Raw genomic sequence first — 27,179 nt, forward strand, 5'->3', positions numbered from 1 at the left:
CATTAAGATTTTTTTTATGATTTATTTGACAATAAAATATTAAGCGTGTTGCATGTATGCTTATAGAGTATATGTGTAAGTATGTATTATATCTACTATATTTATCCAGAAATATATCCTTGTAAAATAACACAAATCTTCAAAATGATATGTTCTGTATCTTGATCTCCATGTTTATCTCTGCCAAAGCTGGAATTACAGTCCAGCAAGAAAGGAGATTACTTTGAATTTTAAGGGCATGTGGTTAAGACCAAGAAACACACTTCAATGAATTGAAATAAAAATATCACGTCTGGACATTTTTGTAGATTTGGAGTCTTTGAATTGTCTTGGGGTTTGTTTTTTTTCAGGGGGGGGGATAAGTGGTTCTAAAACTGATCTTTGAGGAGCCTCGACTCATTTTAGAGTGAGAAATAACTATCTGTTGCTACAAAAAGAGATACCAGTGACAGTGGTGAAAAACACCTTCTTACATGCTTTTTTAGAAGAAAATTATTCAGCAATTTCTTTTAGATTAGAACTTCCAGCAGTGTATTTTAGTGAATGCGCTATCAAATATTTGAGGATGTTAGTAGCTTCTGCAACACAAGATTTTTTTATGCAAATACAACCCACCCTAAAATGCAGTCCGTGACTAAAGATTGATTTGTCTTTTTCTTTGCTGAACACATCTGCCAGCACTCAGAGATACTGTATGTATTTCTCATGTATAAAATCTACAAGTTAGTAATTGTAATTGTCATTTGGAGGACAATACTGTAGTTAAAAAAACTACTTTGTAAGAACTGCAGCTGTTGTAAGCACTCTTAATTAAAAACCATGAAAGATTCTTACACATGAAGCAAATTCATTATAAGCCATATGTTGTTTAATATTGGGACAAGAGTGGGACTTCATAAGATGACTTAAACAAAAGTTGGGTCAGAATTTAAGTATGGACCTTGTGTCACGCCGAGGTGGTTTGGGGGGCTTGATGACAGACAGAACCTCTCTGGCATACTGACTCTGGTGTAGACCGGCCTCCCGCAGAGCCTGCTCAACCCGCACTCTTGGATCAGACACAATCTGGAAGATAGATTTTTTTTTTTTAATAAACAGCTGTTTTACATTCCATTCTTTATGCAACCTTTGCTGTTTTTAATGGTTCACTACACATTTAATACTTGACATAAGGGTTGATCATTAATTCATCATCATTTGGTGCCAGAAGAGAAAAGCATCACAGTCTGACAATCATTAATCAATACCTATATTACACAATACCCAAATCCTAACCTGTTAAAACAAAACCACACACAGACTCTACAGTTCACTGACTGACTTTGGTGGCCTTGAAATTAAGACTGTTGAGGACAAACACTGTTTGGCCAGCCACCCAGCTTACATAATTTTCCTCCAGTGCATGGGTCACTGGTCAGTGTCACCCAAAAGGAACTGAAACTTAAGTGACTTAATGTAACGAAGGAAACATGAGTGAGGAGGCGAGACGTCATGTAGGTATATATACAGAGCAGAGATAAGAGGACAGGGGCAAATGATCATGCAGCCTTAAAGACTTTGCAAAGAAAGTGGTTATAGGAGGGTAGATCCTATCATGTCTCACCTGTGTGTCTGTGTACGTGTTTATACTGTAGAGAGGCTTTTGGAGCTCAAACTCGTTTACATTCAAGTGTCGACACTTCCAAGCCTCTGTGTCTGCCATCATCCTCTCTGGGTCTGCCTCTGCCACCACCCCAACCTTAGATAAATAAGAAAAATATACACTGGATTTACTAATAATATACAATTGTCTTTTTACTTACTGCCATAAGGTGGCAGTGATGCCTTTACTCAGATAAGGATGAGTCGAGTTTTTTTCCCTTGTGAGTTATTTCCACTGACAGAACTAATCCAAGTGGTTGAAAGACCAGATAATGCTCCACCTGGTTTCTAAGAGCTCCCAGACGATTCTGTCTCTCTTCTTCTTCTCTCTGCCGCTCAAGCTCCCGCGCCTCTCTCTCCAGCCGTCGCTGTTGTAGCATATCTGCCCGAAACTGCACCCTAGAGGAAGCAGAAAAGGTGTGGACATCAGACCTAAACAATCCCTTTCTTCCTCTGCCACTGCCACAATCAACATTACATATTGCTCCTGACACAGCAGACCTCCAGGCTGTGGAGGGCTCTACGGTGCTGCCAGAGTGCAGCTCCTCTCCCATCACCTGCTTTTATCTCTGTCTCAGCCCCTCAATGAATCCCTTTCGCATCTGAATTCATTCTCACAGCCAAAGTCAACAACATTATACGGATTTAATGTGAGTGTGTGTCTGCAGAGAAATCAAATGGAAACCACACCATGCAAGAGAATGTTTTTAAAGGCACGTTTTATTTTTCAGCAGCAAGTTAACATTAGTCTGAGACATTATTTTTCCTGTTGAAAGTTTCCAGTGTGCTCACGTCTGACTGACCCCGCATCACTGATGAGGTGCGACATCTCCAGTGACTCAGCAAGGGTCGAGCATAGAGGTGTTAGAAAGTTGCAAATATTCAGAGAAAGTACTTGTGATGCTACATTGTTATCAGAGCATTCTTTTCATTTAAGAAACTACAATCAGCAGTGATTTCTGATTAATACTATGTTTTTCATTTAGCAGTACATATTCCTGTTTATTCAGTGAATATTTTATGATTGATATACACTAATACATTATATATACCTGTTCAACAGCTGATTAACACAAACATCTAATCAGCTACTCACATGAGTTACAGCTACATGTCTACATTTAGGTATGTAGACACGGTGAAGATGACCTGCTGAGGTTTAAAGGAATCATCAGAATGGGCAAGAACACTGATTTAAGTGACTTTGAACATGGCATTGCTCTTGGTGCCAGATGGGATGTCTGAGTATTTGAGAAACTGCTGATGCACTTGGATTTGCCCACACAACCATAGAATTTACAGAGAATGGTCTGAAAATTAGAAAATACGCAGTAAGTGCCAGTTCTCTGGGCGAAAATGCCTTGTTAATGCCAGAGGTGAAAGGAGAATGGCAAAGCTGCTTTTGAGCTCATAGCAATGCATCATCAACCCAAATAACCACTCCCTGGCATAAAGGTATGCAGAAGAGCATCTCTGAATGCAAACACACATTGAAAGAGGAAGCAGATGAACTACAGCAACAGAAGAGCACACTGAGTGCCTCTCCTTTAACTAAGAACATGAACCTGAGGCTAGAATTTGGACTGGCTCACCAAAATGGAGTTCACTGTACTCAATTAGCCTCCATAATCACCAGATATCAATCCAATAGAAGACACTTAGGATGTGGTGGAACAAAGGATTTACATTATAAATGTGCAGCCAACTAGTCTGCAACAACTGTGTGACGCTAACATATCGATATGGACCAAAATCTCTAAGAATGCGTCCAGCACTTTGTTAAATCTATGCCATAAAGAATTAACAAAGTTCTGAAGGTAAAAAAGCGGTTCAACTCAGGTACAGAAAAAAGTGTACCTAATACAAAGTGACCACAGAGTGTATGTATAAATATTATATTGCAAACACAGCACACAGTGGGCTGATGGAAGGATAAGACTATGTAAAGAAGAAAAAATATAGACACTGTATTCTTAAGTCTTGTGTGTGAAGCGCTTTGGGGTCCTTAGGGACTGAGTAAAGCGCTATACAAATGCAGGCCATTTACCATTTTGTGTCCATGAAAGTTCCAAAGTGTATTATTTAATTAGTCGATGAAAAGACTGACTAATGATACATGATACAAATGAAGGTGAAATGGTAATAATTTCCTGTTAATACTCTTGAGTAAACTCTGTCACTCACTGCTTACAATGGAAATTATGTAAAAATAATTTCAGGCTGTTTCTTTAGTAACTGTATTTGTTCAAAGTGCTTCACATAATAATAAAATGCAGCATGCTAGATTCCACTTTTTACTCAAATGTATTTTTAAACAGAATGTGAAATAGACATAGGTCACTTGTAAATTTTGGACAACACTGTGAATTCCTGTGAGTGATCGCCCAAATCGCACGCATAAAGTGGCTGACTAAAAACATGTCATGGCTGTTTTGAGTAATTCAGAAATTCTAAGGGTTCTGAGCTGCCTTTAACAACCTTGATGCACTTGGCAGCGCCGAAAACTCAAGGTCCCATGGTGCAACACTCACCTCTCCTTATCTCGCTTTGCCTGTTCTTCCATGACGCTTCTTAGATTAGCAAGCCTCTCTTGATCCCTCTGCTCCAGCACTTCTCTCCTCTTCTGCTGCTTTAAATAAAACTGTCTGACCTGGGGGAAAAAAATCAACAAAGACTAAAACTGAACAAGAACAGTGGCTACACTTCCACTAAGTTGACTCCCACGGAAACTCTTAGGCTCATCATGTCCTATTGATTGAGACAGAGCGGGAATCAGATAAGTGTAAATAGAGAGAATGAGATGATATTTCAACGTCTGCCAGACTATTGTGCTAAATTATATGGAATCCAATGAGGCCTAAATGTTCTCATTAATCAGAATGTCTCAGGTTGCCTATACTCGCCTAGCAGACCCCTGAGGAGAGACTTAATTAAACAGTCAGACATACACACACACACATATTCTGGTCTGTCGTACCTGTGGGTTCAATAACTAAAGTGAATAATCAAAATACCCATGTAATTATATCCACAATGTGCTTTCAATTTGATATCCATGCATGCCCACAATTAAATCATTCAGATTCTGGAGCCATAAATGGCAAGAAATTTGAACGCGGTGAATTTTTTTAAAAAACCAAGCTACCTACATCAAAAACCCTGCCATGGTGGAATTATTCTTTTATTTTATTCATTCCTAAAGTCCCTAAATACAATGCATTTTTATTTACCCAAAGAAACTCTATGGCATTTCTAGTACTTCTAAAAGAAAGAGACAGTTACTTTCAGCGGTTGTTTTGTAGGCATTCAGTGATATTTCATTCCTTGAGAAGTCATTCATACACTCATCTGTTCATACACATGAAAAGGTTTTAGAACGAGCGCACATCCAAAACGATTTGATGCTTTTGAGAGTACTTGCTTCACTGTGAAATCAATACTCTGTGTGTGGCACACTGTAAACACTCATCTAAACCTAAACTAATCCCCATTGTCTGCTACATAGTTGAGCTGCTGTTGGCAGTCCCTTGTTTTTGATTGGATGTGTGCATGTTAGTGGATGGAACGCACCATAGTGAAGCATAAGAATTCATACTCATTTTATCCCACAAGAACAATTAAAGTGGGCCTTTCACTTCCACATTTTTATTCTTGGCCTTTGCTGGGTCAGTGTTGCATGAGTCACAGTTCAAAATAGTTCCTCTTTAACAAACATATGGTCTTGTGTCTGATGCTCAGTTCATCCTGTGTACTGTCTTAAAAAAGCTACTTTTAGCTCCTCTTTCCTGAAAGCTGGCCATAGTGGCAAACTTCTCCTGATTGGCTGCCCTTCACAAACAGCAGAGTTGTGTGCCTGAGATGACCATATTAAGGAGCTCTGCTCTTATTGTTATGATACAGTTCAACAGTAGAACAAAAATACCTAAAGCTTTGAGCTTTTGGCTTTAAGGGATTACTCGCACAAAACACTAACCGACCAAAAAGTAGCATTTATCATCTAGAAAAATGCTTGCTTTAATACAATATATAATATAAGCTAAGGTGATTTAAAAGTATAGACATTAATAAGCAAATGTCCCAGGATTTAACAAACCTATAACAACATTTGTTATAAGGGTGAAGAAGTGTTTACTTTTTCTTTCTGCTGCAACCTGATGACGGCGTCCTTCTCTTGCTCCCTCTTTAACCTCGCCTCTTCTTCCTCTTGTTGTCTGGCTGCTATTGCTGCCTCAAGCTTAGCTACCTCCTCCTGCTGGGCCCGCCACTGCTGCAACTACAAATGCATATGCAGACACACATAAGGGATGAAAGAGAAAATAAAAAGAAAAAGGCAGATTCTTGTCTATCAGCAACTGTTTTGAAAGAATTATTCACACGGAGACAACCAGCTGCCAAATTGTGGCATGAACTCCAGAGGAGGTACCAAAACTGCTTTTCACACTTTTCTAGATCCCCCTCAGGCCCCTCTAAACAATGAATCATAAAGAAAACCCTTGCATTTTGAGCCCTACACTAAAACAAAACGTATCCTAGTGAGGAGAATGGTGTCCTTATTCCGCAATTTAGATCAATTATATTTACACAGAAGCTCCTCCAGAGTTAAAAATGTAGAGATTTTTCAAGTTTTAGCTGAGAAAGAAAAGAAAATCAATAGCAATCCTCACTCACTCAACTAGATATTTGGAAAGAGACTGTCTTAACTTTTCAAACACACACATACCCATAAACATTTGCTGGGGAGTGAGTGACAGGTTCGTTATGCAGCAACCTCTCTGTGGCATGCCGTGTATTGAAGTGTTGAATACTGACTAGGCAGACAGATTTACAGATCTATCAGAGGAGAGCTTAGGAATCTCCAAAGGGATGAACTGCAAATTAACATGGTCACACACACATTATCACCAGCAGTATCATCAAGTTAATCATACATGATGTCTGCCTGAGAGAAAGCAGCAGCTGTGAGATTGAGAGAAGAATTTAAACACTCCAGCCTCTAATCCACTTCTATTTAGCAGTGCTAAAGATGGAAATACAATATGGTTATTCTTTAGAAAACTCTCGCAAATACAATTAAAATTATTTCCTGCAGATGTTTCGAGTTCTCAGTATTACTGAACCTGGATAAGTAAGAAAATATTTATTTATTTATTTATTTCTGCTTCTGGACACTTTTTTAAAGTTAACTTTTCTTTTTTTTAATTAGTACCAGGCTCTCTACTATCCTGGCATGTACTTTCCTCTTCCTCCTCTTCATTCTTGCCTCATAGCTATGTGCGCACTTGTTATTTAAACAGTTTCCATTATTGCTTTGTTTAGTATAATCCTGTGGTTGTGAACGGTCACAGTAATGATTTGAATAACTTCTGGTGTTCACACAATCAAACGCTTAAATCCATGCAAAAAAAATAAAAAAAAAATGAAATTTTGGCATATTCTGACAAGTTACCCAATATAACTTTAGTGGGCATATTTTCTCAGCAAAACAAGTACACATAATTAAACTATCCATCAAGTTCAATCTATCAATATAAGATACCTGCAAAATGTATAGAAAATCATATAGGCAGGTCTGTAGGGAGTACATATATTTTGATACACTCAGGTCACACAACAATTTGAAATGTTTCTTTTAAAACTCCAAGATCCCCAGTGTCTGAATGTGTTTTGTAAGACTTCTTGTTTAGGCAGGAATGAAGAGGCATTTTAGGTAGCACAAAGAGAATAAAATGGTCATTACGTACAGTCTACAGTAATTTGTCACTGGAATCTCATTTTCTGTGAATTCAAATGGAAATGGGAAACCATCCTTTTTCATGGTAGCACAAAAAAGACTGCAGAGATGTCAGAATAACAAAAGAATGATAGTCTTTTTATCGGAGCACTGCAGCTGGCTCAAAGCTTTTGTTAATATAACTGTACAGTTAAATGTCTTTTGTCAGCCGGCATTGCAGCAGCCATCATAACTTTCTATTGCAAGTAATTTAATATATATAACAGCTGATGGAAGCAGATTAGGCTTAAAAAAAATCAAAAAACATAAAATCTTTAGCGCTGTAAATTACTGCAACAAACAGAAGCGAGAATAGCATTACTCCTTATTATGCGGGAACACTCTGCTGAGTGACGTTAATGATACATGAAATTTACAGAATCTTTAAAGGGACAAGAGCTGAAGTCCATTACAAGATGACAAAAATGAAACTATGCAATTATTGTTGTATTTTTACACCCAAGACAATGAACATTTTCCTGAGTTCCATAACAGGTACATCACTGTGCAAAGGAAAAATTATAGACATATGCGTAATTAACTCCTCAGAGAGTTGTCAGCTGAACCACTGTGGAGCCCACACACTGTCTCAACTCCACAGTTGTTTTCATCTGGCCACCAGAGAGACTTGGCAGCCATTAAATGACTGACTCGATGACAGGCGATCTCCTCACACGGAGCCTAGAGAATATCCTGATTACTGTAGGAAGAGCACATAAATAATGCGGCCATAAGTTAATCTATAACAGTGATGTTTGTTTGGTAAAGTACTCTGGAGATAAGGTGGGAGGGGGGAGAGAAAAAAAAGAGTGCTGGCTATAAAAGAAAACCTCCGGTTTTGTGAAATCTTTCTTTTTCGTTTGTAGTGCCGCTTGTCCTTTGGCCTGCTCATCCCTTTCCCACCTGAGCATGTTGCAACAATCTGTCATCCCTCCAGGCTTTATTTACTCATGTGGAAAAAAAAAACAATCACTCATCAAATATGCCTGGGAGCGAGATACAAGTGGGAGGTAAAATGAAAGCAAGGACACAATAAAAGGCTGGAATTAACAGTAACACAGAGAACAATACGAGCTAATTACAAGAGCCAGAACAAACGGATGATGATTTGAAAAGAAGAGCCTGTCTTTCAGTGATAAAATGGAACGATTTTGAGCTGGGTCTCATGCATGTAATGTTGACTAGTTATCTTAAATATCTTTTTATTTTAAAGCAACCACAGCTTCTACAATTTCACGTCTGGAGCGCTTTCTGAAACTGCTATATGATCAGTAATCTCATCTGAGTGCATACACATGAATTTAGACTGTCTTCTGTGGCATCCTTGCCCCTTCTAGAACAGAGGAGTTCAAGCAAACTCTAAAATCAATTACCCTTGATTTCTTCCCACTGCACCATTCCCTGAAGAGTGTCTGAGTGGGATGGCAGCACACAACCTCACTCACTATAATGAGGTCAGAATCAGACCGGCACTGACCAAAAACTGTCCTGTGTATGCTCTCATCTGAACCCACTGAGAAGACGAGATGTGGAAACCCAAGGAAGAAAACATAACAAGTAGGCACTTACTCTACCGCCTTAACCAAAAAGTACCATCACTGAAATCTTTATTTTATAATTTTTTTCACAGTAAGCTGTTACGAAAGGGTATCTGTTGTCTTTTTTGAAACTGTGCTTTCCATCCTTTTCCATCAGATTACCCCTATATGGAAAAAAAAACAATTGTATTGTTAAAAAAACCCAAAAAAACCCCAGGATGGACTGCTCTTGAATTATAGATCATGATGACCGTTAGCCCTCCATAAAATATACATTTTGATTCGTTCATTTATTTATATTATACTGCAAGCTCCAATATGCAAGTTTCTGCTACCATATTTTCCTACACAGTACACTAAATACAATAGGGATGACTCACAGTAGAGTCAGGGGAGTTGTTTGGATCAGAGGGAGCAGCTGCAGAAACCAAAGCATTAAAGAGGCAGACGCATCAGAAGGAGAATCCATCTTGCCTCGCTGCAGTGTCACTGTGCAGTGATGATAAAGGCAGTGGAAAGAAAGACTGAATGAAAACAAGAATCCATCTGAGCCTCCACGCAAACTCAAATATGTGCACATCCACCACTTAAATTACACTCCATAAGAAAAAAATAATAACCTATTGACAGTCAGTCTTCAATTCCCCAACTTTTGCTTTAAGTTTAGGATAATACACTTTGAAGACATATCAAGTATATGGTCATATATAAAGTTGCACTACTATTTAGAAAGGCATTAAAATAAAAAAATTGGGAGATTTTTTGTTTGTTTTTTGAGAATGTACTATCTTTCAAACTTTTGTATAGAAAACATTTCAACTCTTCAGTGTGACACAAATGTGAAAAATAATCTACTGGCAGGTAGCAGAAGGAAAGGGGTGGAGATTGTTATTCAAAGCGCTACAAGAATATAGACTTTTTTTTAAGACCGATACAATCTTTGGTGATTTACAAACCTGATATTTTGGCCGATATTTTCTTATATTGTTTTTCCCCTATAATGATTGGTAACTGTAGCGATTTATGAGTCCTAACTAGGATGATATGAAAATGTTGTTTGAAAATAATCTTGAAAGTTGCAGAGTGCCCTCTGGTGGACAAATTATGCAACATCCACATTCATAGAACAGAGAGTTTCTTCCATCTCTTCTTTTACTTTTTAAAATTTCATTTATCAATTTTTAATGCCAATACCGATATAAAGGCAAATACCAATTATCAGACATTACACCACCCTCGCCAATATATATCGGCTGGGCTCTAGTTATTAATTATATATTGTGGTGGTTAGGATCAGGATCAGTCTCATAACAACTTTCGAAACAAGATACCAAAATTGGGGTAATATAGAGTTAAAAACACTGAAAACAGAAAGAATTAATTCATGCCAAGAGGGAAGAATTCACAGATCTGTACAGAAAACAATCCTAGAACTTTGCATCTGCAAACCAACAGCAGAAAAACAACCTCTGTGGTGTTTTTTGACTAAATGAGATTCGGTGTTGTCGGCTCCCACCAGCCCTACCTCATACATCAGTGTCTTATCCAAACAGCCACAGGACATAAGCAACTTGGTGCTATATCAACACCACATGGATTTGTTCACATGAGTAACTTGTTTGTTGTGCGAATGTGAACTAGCACCCCTCGGAGACAGCAACATCATGTTTGCAAGACCATTCTTATTAGCTTGTTTGCATTCACAGCCCATCCCAAGTGACAGCTAAAGCAAGAGATGCTGTCAGGCAGCCTGGCGTAATATACAGCCTCATCAGCAGATATACTGTACACAAGCAGGCAATCTGTTCCCTCAAACTTCACACTACCACAGCTGCACATGAGATAGCTTGAAAGGAATATAGGAAAAAAGTTGTTATGTTAAATATATAGCATATACTGAATATATATGAGGAAAACGTATATTCTGGCAGCATAAGTAGATTTCAGTGTATCTCAAAAATGCAACAACTCAAGACTCAAAGGTATAAAAGAGACACTAACTTTTTCTCTGAGATGCAAGCAAATGTCCTGCTGGTTCTGGCGGTCTCTGTGTAGCTCCAGCTCCTCCTGGTGGGCATGTTTTGCCTCCTGCAGTGTGACCTGGGCTCGGGCCAGGAGTTCTTCATGGTCTCGCTGCCACTGCTGGGGCACTGCTCTTAGCTGCGCCTGGGTGAAGCGCTGCAAGTCCCACACATATTCATGCTCCAGCTGGAAGAAGAATGAGAATGGACTGTGTACTGTTTGTATGTGGGGTGACAAAAAAAAACGTTTTAACTGTACAGATGTATCAGGCACAATTATAAACAGAGTCAGAAAAAAAACCTGGAAGATGACACTGTGATCATAGTGCTTCAAAACTAAAGCACCACAGCCCAAACGGCAACTCTGATATATTATGCATCGTGTTGCACCAAATTAACAATATGCTAATGGGAAACCAAAAACTTCCCTTTGTTACAACACTCTACAATAATGGCAGCAGGACCATAGGGACAACTCTGTGTCAGATCTAACTCCGCTGGTGTATAAAATGGTCTCTCTCTCTCCTGGCTGTGAAATGTCCTACAGGAAAACAGTTCCTTTCTGTGTGAGGGCTGCCTGTAGCTATTCATCATTGTGTCAGCGCTCACAGAGGCTGCACCACTTGGCTGCTTCATTGGAACCGAGGGAATGATATTCATCTATGGGCTAATAGTGGCTAACTGACGGTGGGAAGGCATTAGACGGCTGAATGGTTTTATTGAAAATGAGTGAGCTGACAGACCTGCCAACGGAACAGAAGCGCCAGAGGCAGTCAAGCAAATCCTGTTTATTAATACACAACTTTAGAACTTGAGGAAAAGCCCCCCCCCCACCTCCTTTGTTCTTCCCTTTCTCTTTTTGTCCCTGCCTTTACTGTGGTTTGAAGTAAAGACTAAGCATGAGCCTTTGAGATATGTGCATATATGCTTGCATGCTTGTGCACAGGCTTAGGTGCACTTCAGCCATTGCACTCACAGTTTGTGTGGATGCATCCACCGCACTGTGCCTGCAGTATACACTTAGAGTGTAACAGCACCTAGTTCGGCTGCTGCATTCACATTTCCTCTGCAGAGTAAGGTTTCCTGGAGGAGAATGTGAAATAAATAATGGCCATATAAACTCAGAAGTACAAAGAGGTATGAATAATTTTTACTATTAGCATGGAATATTATTACTACTATATTAATACTATGAAATCCTGCTGATTCTCTGCTGGTACAAAGATAATAGACATTTAATTGCCCCATCCAGCAGAGGGAGATCTCCACTTATAGCTGGCTGGAGTACAACCACCTGATTGTGAAAGTGACATGCTGGTTTTACTTTAGGTCACCAAAAAATACAAGAAATTACCATATACAGATTAAAGTGACACTTTTCTGAGATAGGGATAACCACTTGGATATCAACTGAAGGCTTTAGTGGGATAAACTACTGCAAGATATGATATATTTAAAGTATCTTGAGGTTAAAAGAGAAAAGTAATAAACCTTCTGCACTTCCCCTATTTTCCTTTGGATATTTTTCTACAGGATCAGAGGAAGAAAAAGAAGAACGGCAAGAAATTGCAAACATTTAGGCTGCTTTTATCACCAAGGCTCTTAAATTGTTACATACCACAAACCATTTGTCTCACACCTTCTATTCAGCTAAAACATGACTGACAAAAGCAACAGAAAATGACGCTATCATCCTGAAATGACTGCACAGAGATCAAATTTAACGGCAGGTGAGCAGAATGCCATAGCTCAAACAAGAACAGGCTTCAATGCTCTAAAGTGAAAAAAAACATAAGAAACATTAGGGCTAAGATGCTGACTCCATAGAAATATAATTAAATTGTGATTAAAATGCTAACTATAGAATTTCCAAGTCACCAATTTGTCTGGAGTGCTAATGGGATTTCGTTTAAACAAATACACACAAAATATCACAAATCACACACATGCCAGTCACAATTCATATTTTCACTGAAAATGCACACAGGCAGAGCTGAGTTCAGCTAGGGGGACCATTTTACTAGTTTACTGGATATAATCAAAGACATACTTGTTCGGTTGATTTCATTTAGATATCAGATAGAGAAAAAGCCAAAAACTCTGAATAAAATCAAGATTTCTTTTTTCCACATGCTGATAGCAGAATAGCATTTGTGAGTGTAATCAGAGAGGTTTCAGCAAATCAATCTATAGCTCTCACTGATTATCCTCTGCACGCAAGCCAGTCTAATTATGACTAATAGCTGAATTAGTCCAACTCTGGGAATGTTTCTGGGTGAGGGGCATGGAGAAAGACATCTCTCCTCCTTGCAAGACTCCCCTAAGGCTGAACGATCACAGCTCTAAATGCAGCACCCAGCTGGAACTGATATGAGGACAGGTCTCTGGGTGATGGTGAGGACGGAGAGAGGGTCTGGCGGTTGTCATGGTGATGCTAGGCGGTGGCGTGAGCAAATTGTCCACAGTGGGTGACATGGCATATCCTGCAGCGTGCTGAGCAGATCATTGTCCAGGCTTATCTATGTGTCTCACTGCTGGGTTCAGGGTACTAAGCTACATTGATCAGGGAGCTTGGGACTCACACTGTGGGGCTGCTTCTCACAGGGGAGTAAAGTACATTTTTAGATGGGTGTGTGGGAAAGTTAATGCCTTAATTTATGGTAAATGCATGTAAGAGAGCATGTATGTGTGTGTTTTGTGTGTAGTAAAGAAAAAAGAAATAATAATAAAATGATGCTTGGTGGAAAGTGACCAATCATTCAGACCTGGAGACCAATTTACCCAAAGATACATTTTGGGCTTGAGCAAGGCACGTGATGCTCAGTTGTTCTGTGGTCAGCACATCAGACTGTGGTTGCACAGGTTGGCTTCAAGGAGTGACTCTAACTGTATGAGGAAGAATAAGACTTCTTTTTGAAGGTGATCATTGCTTGACCAGCTTAATTACATTATACTACAACTATTTATTTATTTTATTTTATTTTTGACTTCTGCTGCTAGTAATGTTATTCCACTATTATTTTAGTCAATAAAATGTCATAGAATAGTGTAAAAACCAAAACTATACTCAATTTACTCTCATAACTTGTAGGATAATGCAAAAAGTCTTTACATATGAAAATATCAACCATCAAATTTTGTACATTTAGAGATTTTTTACCTATTTTCTTAGAAAAATAGCTGGCTTTTCTGTTTGTCCATTTATAAATAAATTTAACAATTAATTCGGATTTTTTTTTCCCCCTAAAGTACTTACCAGCTCTTGTCTACTTTTCCCAAGAAAGAATCTCAACAGCATATCCATGCAGAGGGCTCTGTGGTTGGGAATGTCATGAGTGTACCTAGACACTGTGAACTTAAAGTGTTCATGATCGTGCTCACACCAGCCACAGAACCTGAAACAATTTCAACACAAACAGTACATGATCAGAAAGGAAAGCACTGCAACAGATAAGCAACACTACAAAATTGTCTTTCCCTACCTTCATTTGACTGCATTGCATTTTCATGTAGTACATGCAGATAAAATGCAGTGCTGTGTAACAATAATATAAAAGCAGCTGTATGTAAATAAAAATCGAGCTCTGAAGTAGTTTGGAGATATTGATATAATCACTCTCCTGGTGAGAAATACGTATTTAAAAGGTTGTTTCTGCAGAGTGAAGTGACTATGCATCTATATGATTTTAATATCCTGTTGAGTTCTTAATCTTTCATCTTGATCTGTCCAGTTACAGCAGAGCTCTGCTCCCGCATGTAATTATCTAAATGAAAGGCTGAAGATCATTAAAAGCCTATTTCAGCCACCTATTTCACGTTAGCGGTAAAAACCAGCGATATATTTCATCCAGCAATGCGTAAAAATGTTGAATTATGCAAATAAGAAAAAAAAAAGCAAAGCTTAAATCTTCAGACATCTTCAGACCTACCTGTCTGTCCTTTGCAGTTGTTCTTGGAGGCTCTGCAGCCTGCTCTGGTATCTCTCTGATAGGGAGTGAAAGGCTTCGATCAGTGAGTCCTTCAGCTCTGGATAAGGGCAGTCTGAATTCAAAACCTCTTCTGGAATGTTCACCAAATTATCTGAAGTACTAGTGAGATATTTCTGTGAAGGACAATATGGCCATCCTTGAGGTTGTCTGTAGACTTTTTATATACTTGATATATACAGTTTTACATAAAATTTGGGGATAATCATATATTTTGACTGACATCTGAACTTAATACAAGCAAACACAACCCCTCAAGCAGGGGTTCAAAAATTAACGCTGTGGACGGGTGTTTGGAGAAAACAGGGAGAAGCATTTCCTAAAACAAACATCTTGCTAACTGTTAAGCATAGTGGTGAAAATATTCAACTTTGTGTTCTAAATATCAACATGTTGGATGCATATCTCAGTAGTCAGTTACATAAGCAGAACTGTAAAGATGTTACTGAAGAATAGAACGATGACCCAATAAACGTCTAACTTAGTTCAAAATAAATAAACAAAATATTCAGATGGAGCAAACTTTGGCATTCCCTGCACAATGAAATGTTAATTTTCTCTCGCGACACACTGTAGCACTCACTTATTAAGGTAAAGGATGTGCTATTATCGACAATGGAAATTTCTCTGCATAAAAAAACAAACCTCCAGGCCAAGGCCTACGATCTCTCTCTCCAGGTCCAGATACTCTTCATCAAGTTTTGCAATAATGTCATCTTGTTGTGCTTTGACAAAGTTTATCTGTTGGTTCAAGGATGAAAACATAAAAATGTAGTAAATACAGTGTTAGAAAACAAACATGCCAGTTTGACCTTATGTTGTCAAGACAAAACAAAATGGTAAAACAGAACTACAAATCTTGCTCTGGCTACCTTGGAAGTCCTCTGCCACAAACAACTCTCTCTCAAGATATTTATATATATTTTCTTTCGGTCATCTAAATTTATGAACTTCTGATAGACTGCTGCAATAATAGAAAATCACTAATTAGGCCTATTAAAACTGTAAGAGCCTAATTAAAAGGAGTAGTTACATCTAAGGTAATGTTTAAGAAATATTAAGCTGTGAAGTGTTTTTTGGAAGCAAAAAATACAAATATGATGTTTCTACATCATCCTGATGGTATTAATATACTGTTATGACTTGTTATATTGGTAGACAATATCACCCAATGAACACCCACCTAGTGAACAACCAAACAATAAGGCATTTGAAAAGGAGAAGGAAATAGACATCAAATTCAAAGAGCTACCCATGCTCTGAATACTGACAAATGTTTTGTGAAAAGAGAGTTTATACATGACTCCTATAAAAAAACGAACTAAACACCAGGATTCAATAGCTCGTAGAACCACCTTTAGCAGCAATAATTTGAAGTAAATTAAAGTAATCCTTTTCTGTATGACTCTGTCGGTCTCTCGTGTCATTGTGAATTCTGGCTCACTCTTTTTTACAATGTTGCTTCAGCTCCTTGAGGTTTGCAGTCATTTGTCATGCCACAGCATTTCAGTGGGGTTGAGAACTGGACTGCAATTTGACTGCGTGGGCCACTGCAGCGCCTTGACTCTTTTCTTTCTCAGCCATTCTGTTGGACATTTGCTGCTGTGCCTGGGATTATTGTTTTGTTCCATGACCAAATTTCAGCCGAGCTTTAGATGCCTTACATTTGACTCTAGTATACTTTGGTATGCAAAGGATTTTATCTTCAACCCGGTAACTGCAAGGTGCCAGGGTCCCATAGTTGCAAACCATGCGCTGAAATGCTGTGTTTGGTTTTCACTAAATGTGGCTCTGTGCATTATTGCCAAATATCTCCACTGTGGTCTCATCTGTCCAAAGTACACTCTTCTACAAGTCTTATGTTTTGTTCAGATTCAACTGTGCAAACCTAAGCTGTGCTGCCAAGTTCTTTTTGGAAGAGAAGAAGAGGCTTTCCACTGGCAGCCTTCCAAACAGGACATATTTGTTCAGTCTAATTGTACTGTCATGAACTTTAATATTTAACATGCTAACAGAGACCTGTTAGCATGTTAGCAAGACCTGCTTCAGACTACCAAACTGCCAAAACTTCTGCATTTATAAAGGTGCTCACTTTTGCCGATGACACCTGGCTGCTACTTACCCTCTTAATTCCTATGGAAGCAGTCAGGGTAAACTACGTTTTTCATAACATTGCATAAGATTTGAAAAAAAAAAAGATAACTGTAAATATTTTTTAAAGATTTATCAGCCAACACCATCATTTTTGGTATGCAGGAAATGACTTGAGGACTTGCTCAGGAATGCTCAAATGTGCCATGAATTCAGATGGGCTATTGCATGTTGAAAATGCAAAGCCCTCCCAAAAATGTAAAAATATACAGTACATTATTGATATCAAGGTAGCAGTATTAGTAGAAACATTCAAAAAAGGAAGAGATCTTAGTGTTCCAGAACAGCACAAAAACACAGATACAATGAATAAAACTGTTTAACTGTCTGATGGCTCTTATGCTTTTGTAAGGGATGAAGATAAGGAATGAATGAAAATGAATGTGTCTTACAATATAACTACACCTGTCACCCACATAAACAGCAGTAGTAAAATGGATTTATAGATGCATGAATGCATATGTGGACAATTATAAAGTTTATTTACTGAAAGCCAATTACAATTGTAATTGAGTTTGTTCAAAAACATTATGTTATCTCTTTTAATAAGTTAAGAGAAAATAGTTTAAGCTTTAACCTATTAATATTCATTTTCAAATTATTATTCCTATTTTATTATTATTCAAACCACATCTAGAAATGCTAAAAGCAGTATTAACATTTTTAAAAGTTGTACACAAGCATAGTGTCGCCTACTGTGCCTTTCTATTTCTTTTTGTAAAGTACCACCCAATTCTGTGCCAATTTTAGTGGTTTTTTTAAACTCCTCACTTTCACTCCAGGATGAAAGCATAATTATACAGCATTCAGCTTCTCTTTTTTATTGTGAGGCAGAGAAAAGAAAAGTGGTGGAATAAGAGATTGGGAAAGGAAGACAAAATGAGTGTTTATCAGCAATCAGGTGGGTAAGGGCTATGGGCCAATAAGAGAATAGGAGGCCATGAGGGGGAAAAAAAGCATGAATTACACAGGTCCGACAAAATGGCTGGCATTCGCTTCATTCCAAGTATGGTGTTTCTTTAAAGACCCGGCTAACTCCTTAATCTCACGATTCATCTCTAGAGCCAGCAAAAAGCCTCTCAGAGTCACAGGCAGAATTTATGTCTTAGGGTCCACAGATATCTAACAAACAACAGCTTCATGGACAGCATATACTGCTGGGCACAAGGAAAGATCACTGTGTGAAAGTAAGAGATTTTAAACTTCTGTGGAGGAGCTGGATGGGCTATTTTGGTCTGGTACCTGCAAAGAGTTTCCGCCGATTAGATTTGCTTTTGAAGACTTGAAGTGCATAGACAGGAAAAAATACTGCCACTTTTTTTCTTTTTCCCCCCAATCAAGGACATATGTTGCAAAACGCTCTTTTATACATGTATATATGGCTGGTCTTTATCAAAATCACTAAGCCCTTATTCCATATCTCACAATACCTGTTGTATCACTTGTTCCCAGTTTGATGGATGTGCAGAGTGCTGCTGATGTTGTACTTCACCCAGTCTGAAGACCAGGTCATCCCTGAGCTGATAAACAGGCTGCACAGTGTTTATCCTGAATGCTTCAATTTCCCTCTCAAGAAACAGTTCTAAAACCCGAAAACACACAGGTATACACATTAGCAGTGCACTGCTTCAACAGCAAGGTGATGGTGACACAAATGCACATAAAAAATGTAGTTGTTTACCATATTCTTGAAGAGAGAAGATGGCACTGTCCGTTATATTGTTTGGCCTGATCTGCTTTATAAAATAATGGATGTCATTTTCAGCTTTCTCTCTGTTGGAGAGAACAAATGCATTTTATTAAATGCAAACATATCCATTAATTTAAATGACAAATAATGAACTCATTTTAAACCTAAGCATACATGATATAATTATGCAAAATGGCCTATTTCAGAATAAGAGACTTTATTTATTTATCTGTTGATGCAAGCATCACTTTAATGCAGTACCTAATAAACATGGAGTTAATTTCAGCTTCCTAACGTTATGGAGTGCTCTGTAGCTTAATCTATAAAACTATATGACAACTTATTGATCTGAATTTGTATAAGTGGCCATGACCTGAGAGGTAGCTGCTAATTATACATAACGGTGTAAAAAGTATAAATTTTACCCTTAAATGAGTAAAATAAAAAAGCATGTTCTTTGCATTTGGCTTACAACAATTCCACATTTAGAGATGGCCATAAGAAGGTGACAACCTTTTTCCATCTATCTCACACACACACAGTATTATAGACTTCGCTGGTGGACTTTCTCCAAAAGTTTGACAAAAGTTAGGTGTAGGATGTCTTGTTGCTGTGAGCAGCTTCATACTGAAATGACCCACAGAGAGAGCTACAATAATTATTTGTTTCTTGCTAACATGGTTGAGATGGTTGCAAAAAGGAACAAGTAACCATAGAGATATACTTTTCTGTTTGCCTGTTTGAATCCCAAGGTACTTTAACTAGATATGTGTGGAGAGAGGTGCAAGCAGTGGCACATCCTTATGACTAGGCTCATTACTGAGGCTAACGCTTGTGTACATCATTAACCTTGGGTGGCTCAGACATAGTCATTATGCAGCCAAACAAGCTGCACCCCAGAGCTAGTGCTGCCCTTCTCACTTCACAAGACATGACACTGCTGGGGCCCCCAGTCCCACACTTCTGCCTCAACCCACAGAGGAACACTTTTCCTCCATTCAGTATACCCCTCTGTCTCTGCATGGCTATAACCACCCACTTCTCTCTGTTAATTCAATGTCATGGAGTCAGAAAATCAGCTTAAAAATCCTCTCTTCATTTTTTCTCTGATACATTTGTTCTGTTTCATCTTTTTTGTGTGTCCAGTTTATTTATTTATTTATTTTTTTTTTTCATGCAGGTTCCTGGCTAGGCATAATGGGGCTTAAGTGGAATGGTTGCATGGTGTAATAGCAGATTCAGAAAACTGCAGCAGATAATGACAGGGAGTAATAGGGGGCTCTTACTCAGCTTTTTGCAGCCTGAGGCACTCTGTGCTCCACACCTGTCTGTGCCGCCGTAATATGGAGCTCTCCTTGGTTGCCTTGGCTGCACAGCGAGTCTTGTGAACCTATAAGATGGTTCACAAGGCAGTTAAATGCAAAGCAGGAATAAACAGTTTTCCTGGAAGCACAACATGCATTTGGCTGGAGTGCTTGCTTTTAAATGCACTTTAACTAGGAACATTTATTTCTGCCTACAATTAACTTCATCCGGAGAGATCTCTATGCGCAGTGCTTTAACGCATCAAATGTCTAGACCATTTCAAATGAAGCACAAAACATATTGTGCATATAGTTTATACATACATCATAATGTTGCAAAGAATGTGAAATACGCAGTATTCTTATGGTTAAAAGTATTTTATCCTGCTTTTTAAAGGCATGCTTCAGTTTTTATTAGCATTATTGAATCTTTGAGTGACTCATAATTCAGCTGGAACAGTGTCACTATTAACGCAAAAAAACAAAATAAACTGGAAAAAATTTGATGAAACACAAATGATACACATTAGGCATGTTATTAGGAGAAACGGGGGAGGTAGCAGTCTTAATCTATCATCGCTTGTGGGTCCCCCCCCCCCCATCAACCCTCTTTAAAGCACTCCGTTAGAGCACCTTTAGCGTAGCAACACATTGTCTTATCAGTGTTTTTTCACACAGGTCAGTGGCTCAGACGACTGTACAAAATATAATATTGAATATCGAGAAAACAGTAATTTCCAGATGAGCAGTGAATAAAATGATTTGGGTGTACATTCAAATGCTGTGACTGTCTATGTGTTCAGAGGGGATTGCTGTTTTTGGATATGTTTTGCTAATGCTCATTTTATAGTAAGTCAATCTACAGTGCTCAGTTGGATTTTAGTGCAGCACTGAAATAAAAAAGGCCAAACTGCTGATATTCCATGCCTCTTCCAGGCAGTGTATTATAGGTAATTTTAATTTGCACTGGCTGTCTAATAACTCATTTGGACTGCAAAAACTGTGCCTGGAGCAAAACTTACATCACCTCATTTGTAGTCTCACTCTGCCAAATAAAACTAATCCATTAATATCTACTCTTATTAGCATTATAATAACCATTAAATTGGTTAGCTTCCCAATCAGTTTTTAGGTAAAGGCACATTTTAGTGAACATTATTGTTTGCTTAAACCTAACCAGAGGAAAATTGAGGTCTTTAATTCTCATATTTAAAGTTTTTCTCACACCACATTGTACATTTTCATGCATTTAACAACATTTCCTTCCATTTCATTCTTAACCCATACTAATCTTATTTTCATGCCTCTGTTAAACAAAATGTATGGCATTTTAAAGATCGCTGACATAACACTTCCTGGCTTCCAGAAAGAAAATGTAAAAAATGTATAAAATATTGAAAGGTCTGCCTCGATTACATGCCACCTTGCAAGACCCATACGAAATACCTGGATAAAAAAATTGAAAATGCTTCTTTGCGATTCAGAAGACCATAATACCATCGGAAAATCAACTCTGTACTTGACCTAGAATATTCTGTGTAAATCCATGGCTCACCCTTCACACTCTCAGGTTTTATACATTTCTCACGTTTCCATAGACCTTTCCACAATAGGCTCCTTGACTTGTCATAGAAGAAAAAGCATTTATGTTACTAATAACATAAAAGATGATTTTCTTCCAACTCTGGTTCATTCTTTCTCTACTTTCTGTGAAATAAACATGCAGTAGTTCTTCAGGTGCAATGAAAAGTTGCACTACTTCAAGGAAAAAATGAGGCCATTTTCAATTTGAAAGCAGCAACACATTTCTAAAAAGCTGGGCCAGAGCCATGTTTAGCGATCTCCTCTTTGTGTAACAACAGTCTGTAAACATCTGAGGAGACCAGCTGCTGGACTTCTGGGAGAGGAATGTTCCATTCTTGTCTGACGTAGGATTCTTGCTGCTCAACAGTTCTGTATCTGCTTTGTCATATTTGTCATTTAATGATGTGGCAAATGATTTTAATTGGTGAAAGTTCTGGACTGCAGACAGGCCTGTTCAGCACCCTGACTCTTCTACTACGAAGCAATGCTCTTGTAATAGATGCTGGATTGATATACCCCATATCATCAGGAACTGAGAGCTGATAACAAACTGGATGATCCCTCTCTTTAGTCCAGAGGATGAAGGATGTTTTCGGAAAAGCATTTCATATTTAGATTTGTCTGACCACAGAACAGTTTAACATTTAATTCAGTCCATTTTAAATAAGCTTTAGGCCAGAGAAGATGGTGCCCTGTCTGAATCATGTTACACATGGCTTCTTCTTTGCATCACAGAGTTTTAACGTGCCTTTGTGGATGACATGCTGAACTGCATTCACAGGCAGTGATTTCTGGAAGTATTCCTTTGCCCATGCAGAGATTTCCATGGTAGAATCATGCCTGTTTTTAATGCAGCGATGCACGTCACAGGCATCCAGTATTAATCTTCAACCTAGTCACTTGTGTACAGAGATTTGTTCAGATTCTCTGAATCTTTTGGTGATACTATGTACTGTAGATGACAAGCTGTTTAAAATCTTTGCAATGTTATGGAATTCTTCCACAATTAGTAGACACAATTTTTTCCCAGATTGGTGAACTTCAACCCATCTTTACTTCTGAGAGACTTTGACTCTCTAAGATCTCTTTTTATACTCTCTGACCTGTTACTGACCTGTTGCCAAGTAACCTAATATTTTTCATGAAATACTAAAATGTCATATTTTCTATCTTCTGTTATTAAAAAATATAGTTTTATGTGATTTGTAAATCATCCCATTCTGTTTCTATATTATATTTTACACAGTGTCTTAAATTCTCTATAATAGGGTTTGTATATTTAGCTTGTAGACATCCACGTGAACAATGTAAAAATAGTTGTATGAGTACATTTAATTTCCTTTCATACACAATGAGTAAAAAGTCATCTTTTTCAGTTTGAAGGTTTTAAACTTAAACCACAGGTATTGTTATAAGCCATGTCTCATTCTTTTTTCAACTCCTCCCTTCAGGTGTTGCCACCCTGTCCTCTGCATCACACCAATTATCTGCATGTCCTTTCTCACTACATCCATTAACCTTCGTTTTAGTCTTCCTCTTCTCCTTTGGCTTAGCAGTTAATCTTAAACTTTTTCCCAATACATGCACTATCACTCTTCTACCCATGGCCAAACCATCTCAACCTTGCCTCTTTTACTTTGTCTCCAAATCAGCTCCATCCTGAGCAGTCTCTCTGATATACCCTTTCCTTATGCATTTTTTCATTCTTTATTGCTCCTTTTAATACATTTTGAAATACAAATCATCTCTGAAATGCCATACATGAGTAAAGGATCAATAACTTTGCAATCACACACAGGGGATTCTCCTGCAATATTGGAGACATGGAATATGTCAGTTATGCATTTTCTTATAATATAATGTGTTTCAGCAAAAACACGTAAACATTAATATAGGTGAATCAGTAGGGAAAATGTAGCAATATTATGCCCATTTGTTGGATGTCTACCTGTAATCAAAACAGTATTGAAAAAAATATGTTTCCCACTCCTTTTTTCAGTGTTTACATGCACACATATCTGTATATTGGGTAACACAGTGCACAGAGTGTAGTATAGAGCTACCAAGTGTTTACTGTCTACTAATGCTGCCAGTCCATTTATAAAAAGCAAAATGATCCCATGCTTGAGGCTACTCATGGTAATTTATTTACCCCTATCACATCACCAATATGAGATGTTCAAAAAGCCTGCTTTTTCAGGAGGGCCAATATGAACATAGCCTCTCTTATCTAGGTTATCCAGAGCGCAGGGTTGAAGAAGCCATGGGCTACCACAATGATGCTAGAAGGCTTCTGACACAATTTACTAATTAAAACAACACAGGTCTAACAGCCTAATCTCCAGTGCCCCTAGCATTAACTTTTTGATCAGCACATAATCATGTGACTATGAACTTCAAACAGTGTGGTGGGAAAAACCACAGGAAGCCAAATGAATATTCACAGAAATGCCATTCTGTATGGCAGTGATATTACTGCTCTCTTTCATGTTGTTGGACAAACTACAAGAATTATGCAATGTCTATTTTATGCTAAATGAAATCCTTTTACAGCGTGTGGCATATATGAAAGAGTGGAAAAAAGTAAACACACACACACACGCACACAGATATTGCACTTTTTACTACTACTGAGGACATGCTGTTTAGTTAACACTTCCTTTGATGTATAATGAGTGGTTTTATTGCACATACTCCTTTATTTGCTGCTAAATCAACGTGTTATTAAATGCAACGGGACTTTATTTTAGGAAAACACAGCTTTTTTATTAGCACAAGGATGATAGTGCTAACAAAAGGTTACCTTTTGTCCAATTAGATCAGTCTCTTGGCGTCTGGTATCAACAATCGCTAGTAGTCTTTTATATTCTGCCAGCTTGTACTTTGAGCTGCCAAGACCATTTTTCATTCGCACTGTCAGTTTTTCTGCATGGATGAAAACAGATGATATGGATGAATTAGGATCACTGGAATTCTTGAAAATCTCATCACTTTTAATGTCTGAAGTAAAGACTTTATGCTGACTTCAGCAAAAAAAGGTTAGACAGAGGAGCAGCACCAGTTAAGCTCTATTGGATTGTATGCGTAATAAAGAAATGATTGCACAGGAGGAGGGGGATAGCAGAGACAAACTGTGTCAGACGTTTTTTTTTTTCAGTGCTTCGGCTTGACTCAAGGAAGCAGGTGGATAAACACAAGCTGTGCCTGTGACAAAAAACAACAGACTTGAAAGGCACCTGGAGAATTTGACATGAGGGCTTCAGGTCAAACCGGTTCAACAGTTCAGTAGACCACTATGTCAGAAGCCAGAATATTCCAGCCATTTTTCACTCACTTACCAACATCTTCCGTTTTAATGCTTGTTACGAATGTTTGTAGATCCTTTCCACTCATCACTGTGGAGCTTTATCTTCATGCACCAGAGTACCTTCAAAATAAATACATTAATTATTGCGCCGCACACACATGCACAGCTTTGTTGCCTACAAAAAAAAAGTTTGGTGTGACATTGTTTAAAATGCTAGTTAACATCAACAAGTTTTAGTGTACTGCAGCCAGTGTGTGTGTGAAATACTGCTGGAATGTTTTTTTTTCTTTTTTGCCTTTGTTTTGGATTAAGCTTGGAAAGATTTTCGCACAGGATTCCTCTCCTTTCAAATGCATGGTGTGTGAAGAGATGGGATGAACTATGCAGGAATTAATTTTTCTATGATTGGAGGGAAAACAGATGCGCTGTTCTGAATCCTTTTCTATTTTTCGCCCATGTCTCCATTACATATAGACTTAAATACCGATTTTAAGGACAGCAAAATTATTACTTTTTCCATTTCAACACCAAATGGCAAGCCAAGGTTAGGATTCAAGAAATAGGTCATTCTAGAAATGTCAATTTTTCTGTCCCTGGCTTTTACTACACTTAAAAACCACTTTATTTACAATTTAGTTCCATGTTAAATTTGAATAATTTTTCCTTCCTCGTCCATTAAATTCACAATATCTGTTTTTTAAATTAAATTATATAGAAGAACAGGCACCACCACAGCGTTTGTCCCCACAGTGGAGTATGGTGGGTAAAGGCTGTGGTTTTTTTTGTTATATTTAAAATGCATCAAATCAATCAGATATGTTAAAAATATGATGACTGTGACAAAATGAAGCAAAAATGTGAAATAAATATTGTAAGATATATACAGAAAGTCATGGTCCCTTGAAAATGTGTCACTGGTGTTATGAGAAAAGTTTATTATTTTGAAACAAAACATCCCAATAATGACATCACTTGACTTACTTTCACAGATTTCCTGAAGCACTATAAAGAAGTGGTCATGATGAGACCAGTGTCTCTTTTCATTTATCAGATTTTTTTCTGTTTTATCTGGTAATTTCATAAGAAGCTTTTAGCTGAAGTCACTAATACGACACAGTTAGGAAATTCTTAAAAAAAACCCCAAAACAACAGAATATAAATGGATTAAATGACATAATTTGGTGAGTACAGGATGACTGACATCATGTGGTTTGATGTTTACAGCATCTATTTTGTAAAAAGCATTTTCCATGAAAACTGTCACTGCTGTTACCTTCCTTATGGGTAACACAAGACCCCCGAGATAATAACTTTACATCCACTGAAATTTGGTACAGGTACAGGTTAAGATATAAAGAATGGCACTGTCACTCATTTTAAGTGTTATTTATATGCTTTCATTTGATTTTATTGCTAATAAATGGCTTTGCAAATATCATACACTGACGCTTTGAACAAACGCTTTGAAATAATAAAATATTATCTTACGATTTTTGCATTATCATTGCATTATTCTAAATAATAATTAATAGAAGCCCCCCAAATTTGCATAAGGAGTAAGTAAGATAACACCAGTGACGAAAAGGTGGCACATGGGGTAAATGTACAAAAGAAATATTAAAAAATATATATATATCATTAGGTTGTCATTTTTTTTTTTGCTGTTAAAACTATGGACATACAACTTGCCTAAATATTTTCCAAGCCAAGCTCTGTTAATTTACTTTACCGACTTTTACCAATTATTATATTACTTAATTAAACTAGAAAACGCTTAACTCTATCATTGTCACAGCTGCTACTGCTATAGTTTAGCGACAGTACTTAGGTAGAACTTATGCTCAACCTTACAAACAAAACAAATAAAAAAAACAAGTGAACCAAAGGTTTCCTACAAGACCAAGCTCAAACTATACCTACAATAAAGTTACACACAACAATTAGCGATTATTTGCGTTGTAAACTAAGTATTTATACCCGACGAGCCACCTAGCTTACCTTGTTCTCTCCCTTCTATAGTGTATGGGTTGACAAAACAGGTAACCAAGGTAACTATCATCTTCTCAGTCATTGGTTAATTTAACAACGCGTACCTCTTTGGGAACGCCCCGTATTCGCTTTGCAACCAATCAGGAGTGCACATCGGTTTCCCACATTCCCGCTGACGTCATGCACGCTCGCATTGCC

The 27,179-nt window shown here is 37.8% G+C and overlaps 1 protein-coding gene across 1 annotated transcript; it reads right to left on the reverse strand.

Moving 5' to 3' along the window:
* Window positions 1–872: 872 nt before the first annotated feature.
* Window positions 873–27,123, reverse strand: LOC134644299 (coiled-coil domain-containing protein 148-like). The gene is made up of 15 exons (XM_063497204.1): window positions 27,086–27,123; window positions 25,024–25,112; window positions 24,489–24,610; window positions 20,084–20,187; window positions 18,789–18,880; window positions 18,538–18,689; window positions 15,602–15,697; window positions 14,900–15,072; window positions 14,227–14,365; window positions 10,951–11,157; window positions 5,774–5,914; window positions 4,173–4,291; window positions 1,923–2,040; window positions 1,604–1,738; window positions 873–1,065 (listed from the first exon to the last, which is right to left on the reverse strand). The coding sequence occupies exons 2-15, from the start codon at window positions 25,076–25,078 to the stop codon at window positions 922–924; spliced, it is 1,797 nt and encodes a 598-aa protein (XP_063353274.1). The 5' UTR covers window positions 25,079–25,112; window positions 27,086–27,123; the 3' UTR covers window positions 873–921.
* Between the last annotated feature and the right edge of the window lie 56 nt (window positions 27,124–27,179).

Source organism: Pelmatolapia mariae, linkage group LG16_19 (assembly GCF_036321145.2).
Source record: "Pelmatolapia mariae isolate MD_Pm_ZW linkage group LG16_19, Pm_UMD_F_2, whole genome shotgun sequence".
NCBI lineage: Eukaryota > Metazoa > Chordata > Actinopteri > Cichliformes > Cichlidae > Pelmatolapia > Pelmatolapia mariae.

Bases quoted from the DNA above. Each gene is read 5' to 3' on its own strand.
- LOC134644299 (XM_063497204.1), bottom strand. From the start codon at position 25,078: ATGAGTGGAAAGGATCTACAAACATTCGTAACAAGCATTAAAACGGAA. The intron at 24,611-25,023 runs GTAAGTGAGTGA...TCATCCATGCAG, and splicing joins CATTAAAACGGAAGATGTTG to AAAAACTGACAGTGCGAATG. The intron at 18,881-20,083 runs GTAAGAGCCCCC...TCTCTCCAACAG, and splicing joins CTCAGGCTGCAAAAAGCTGA to AGAGAAAGCTGAAAATGACA.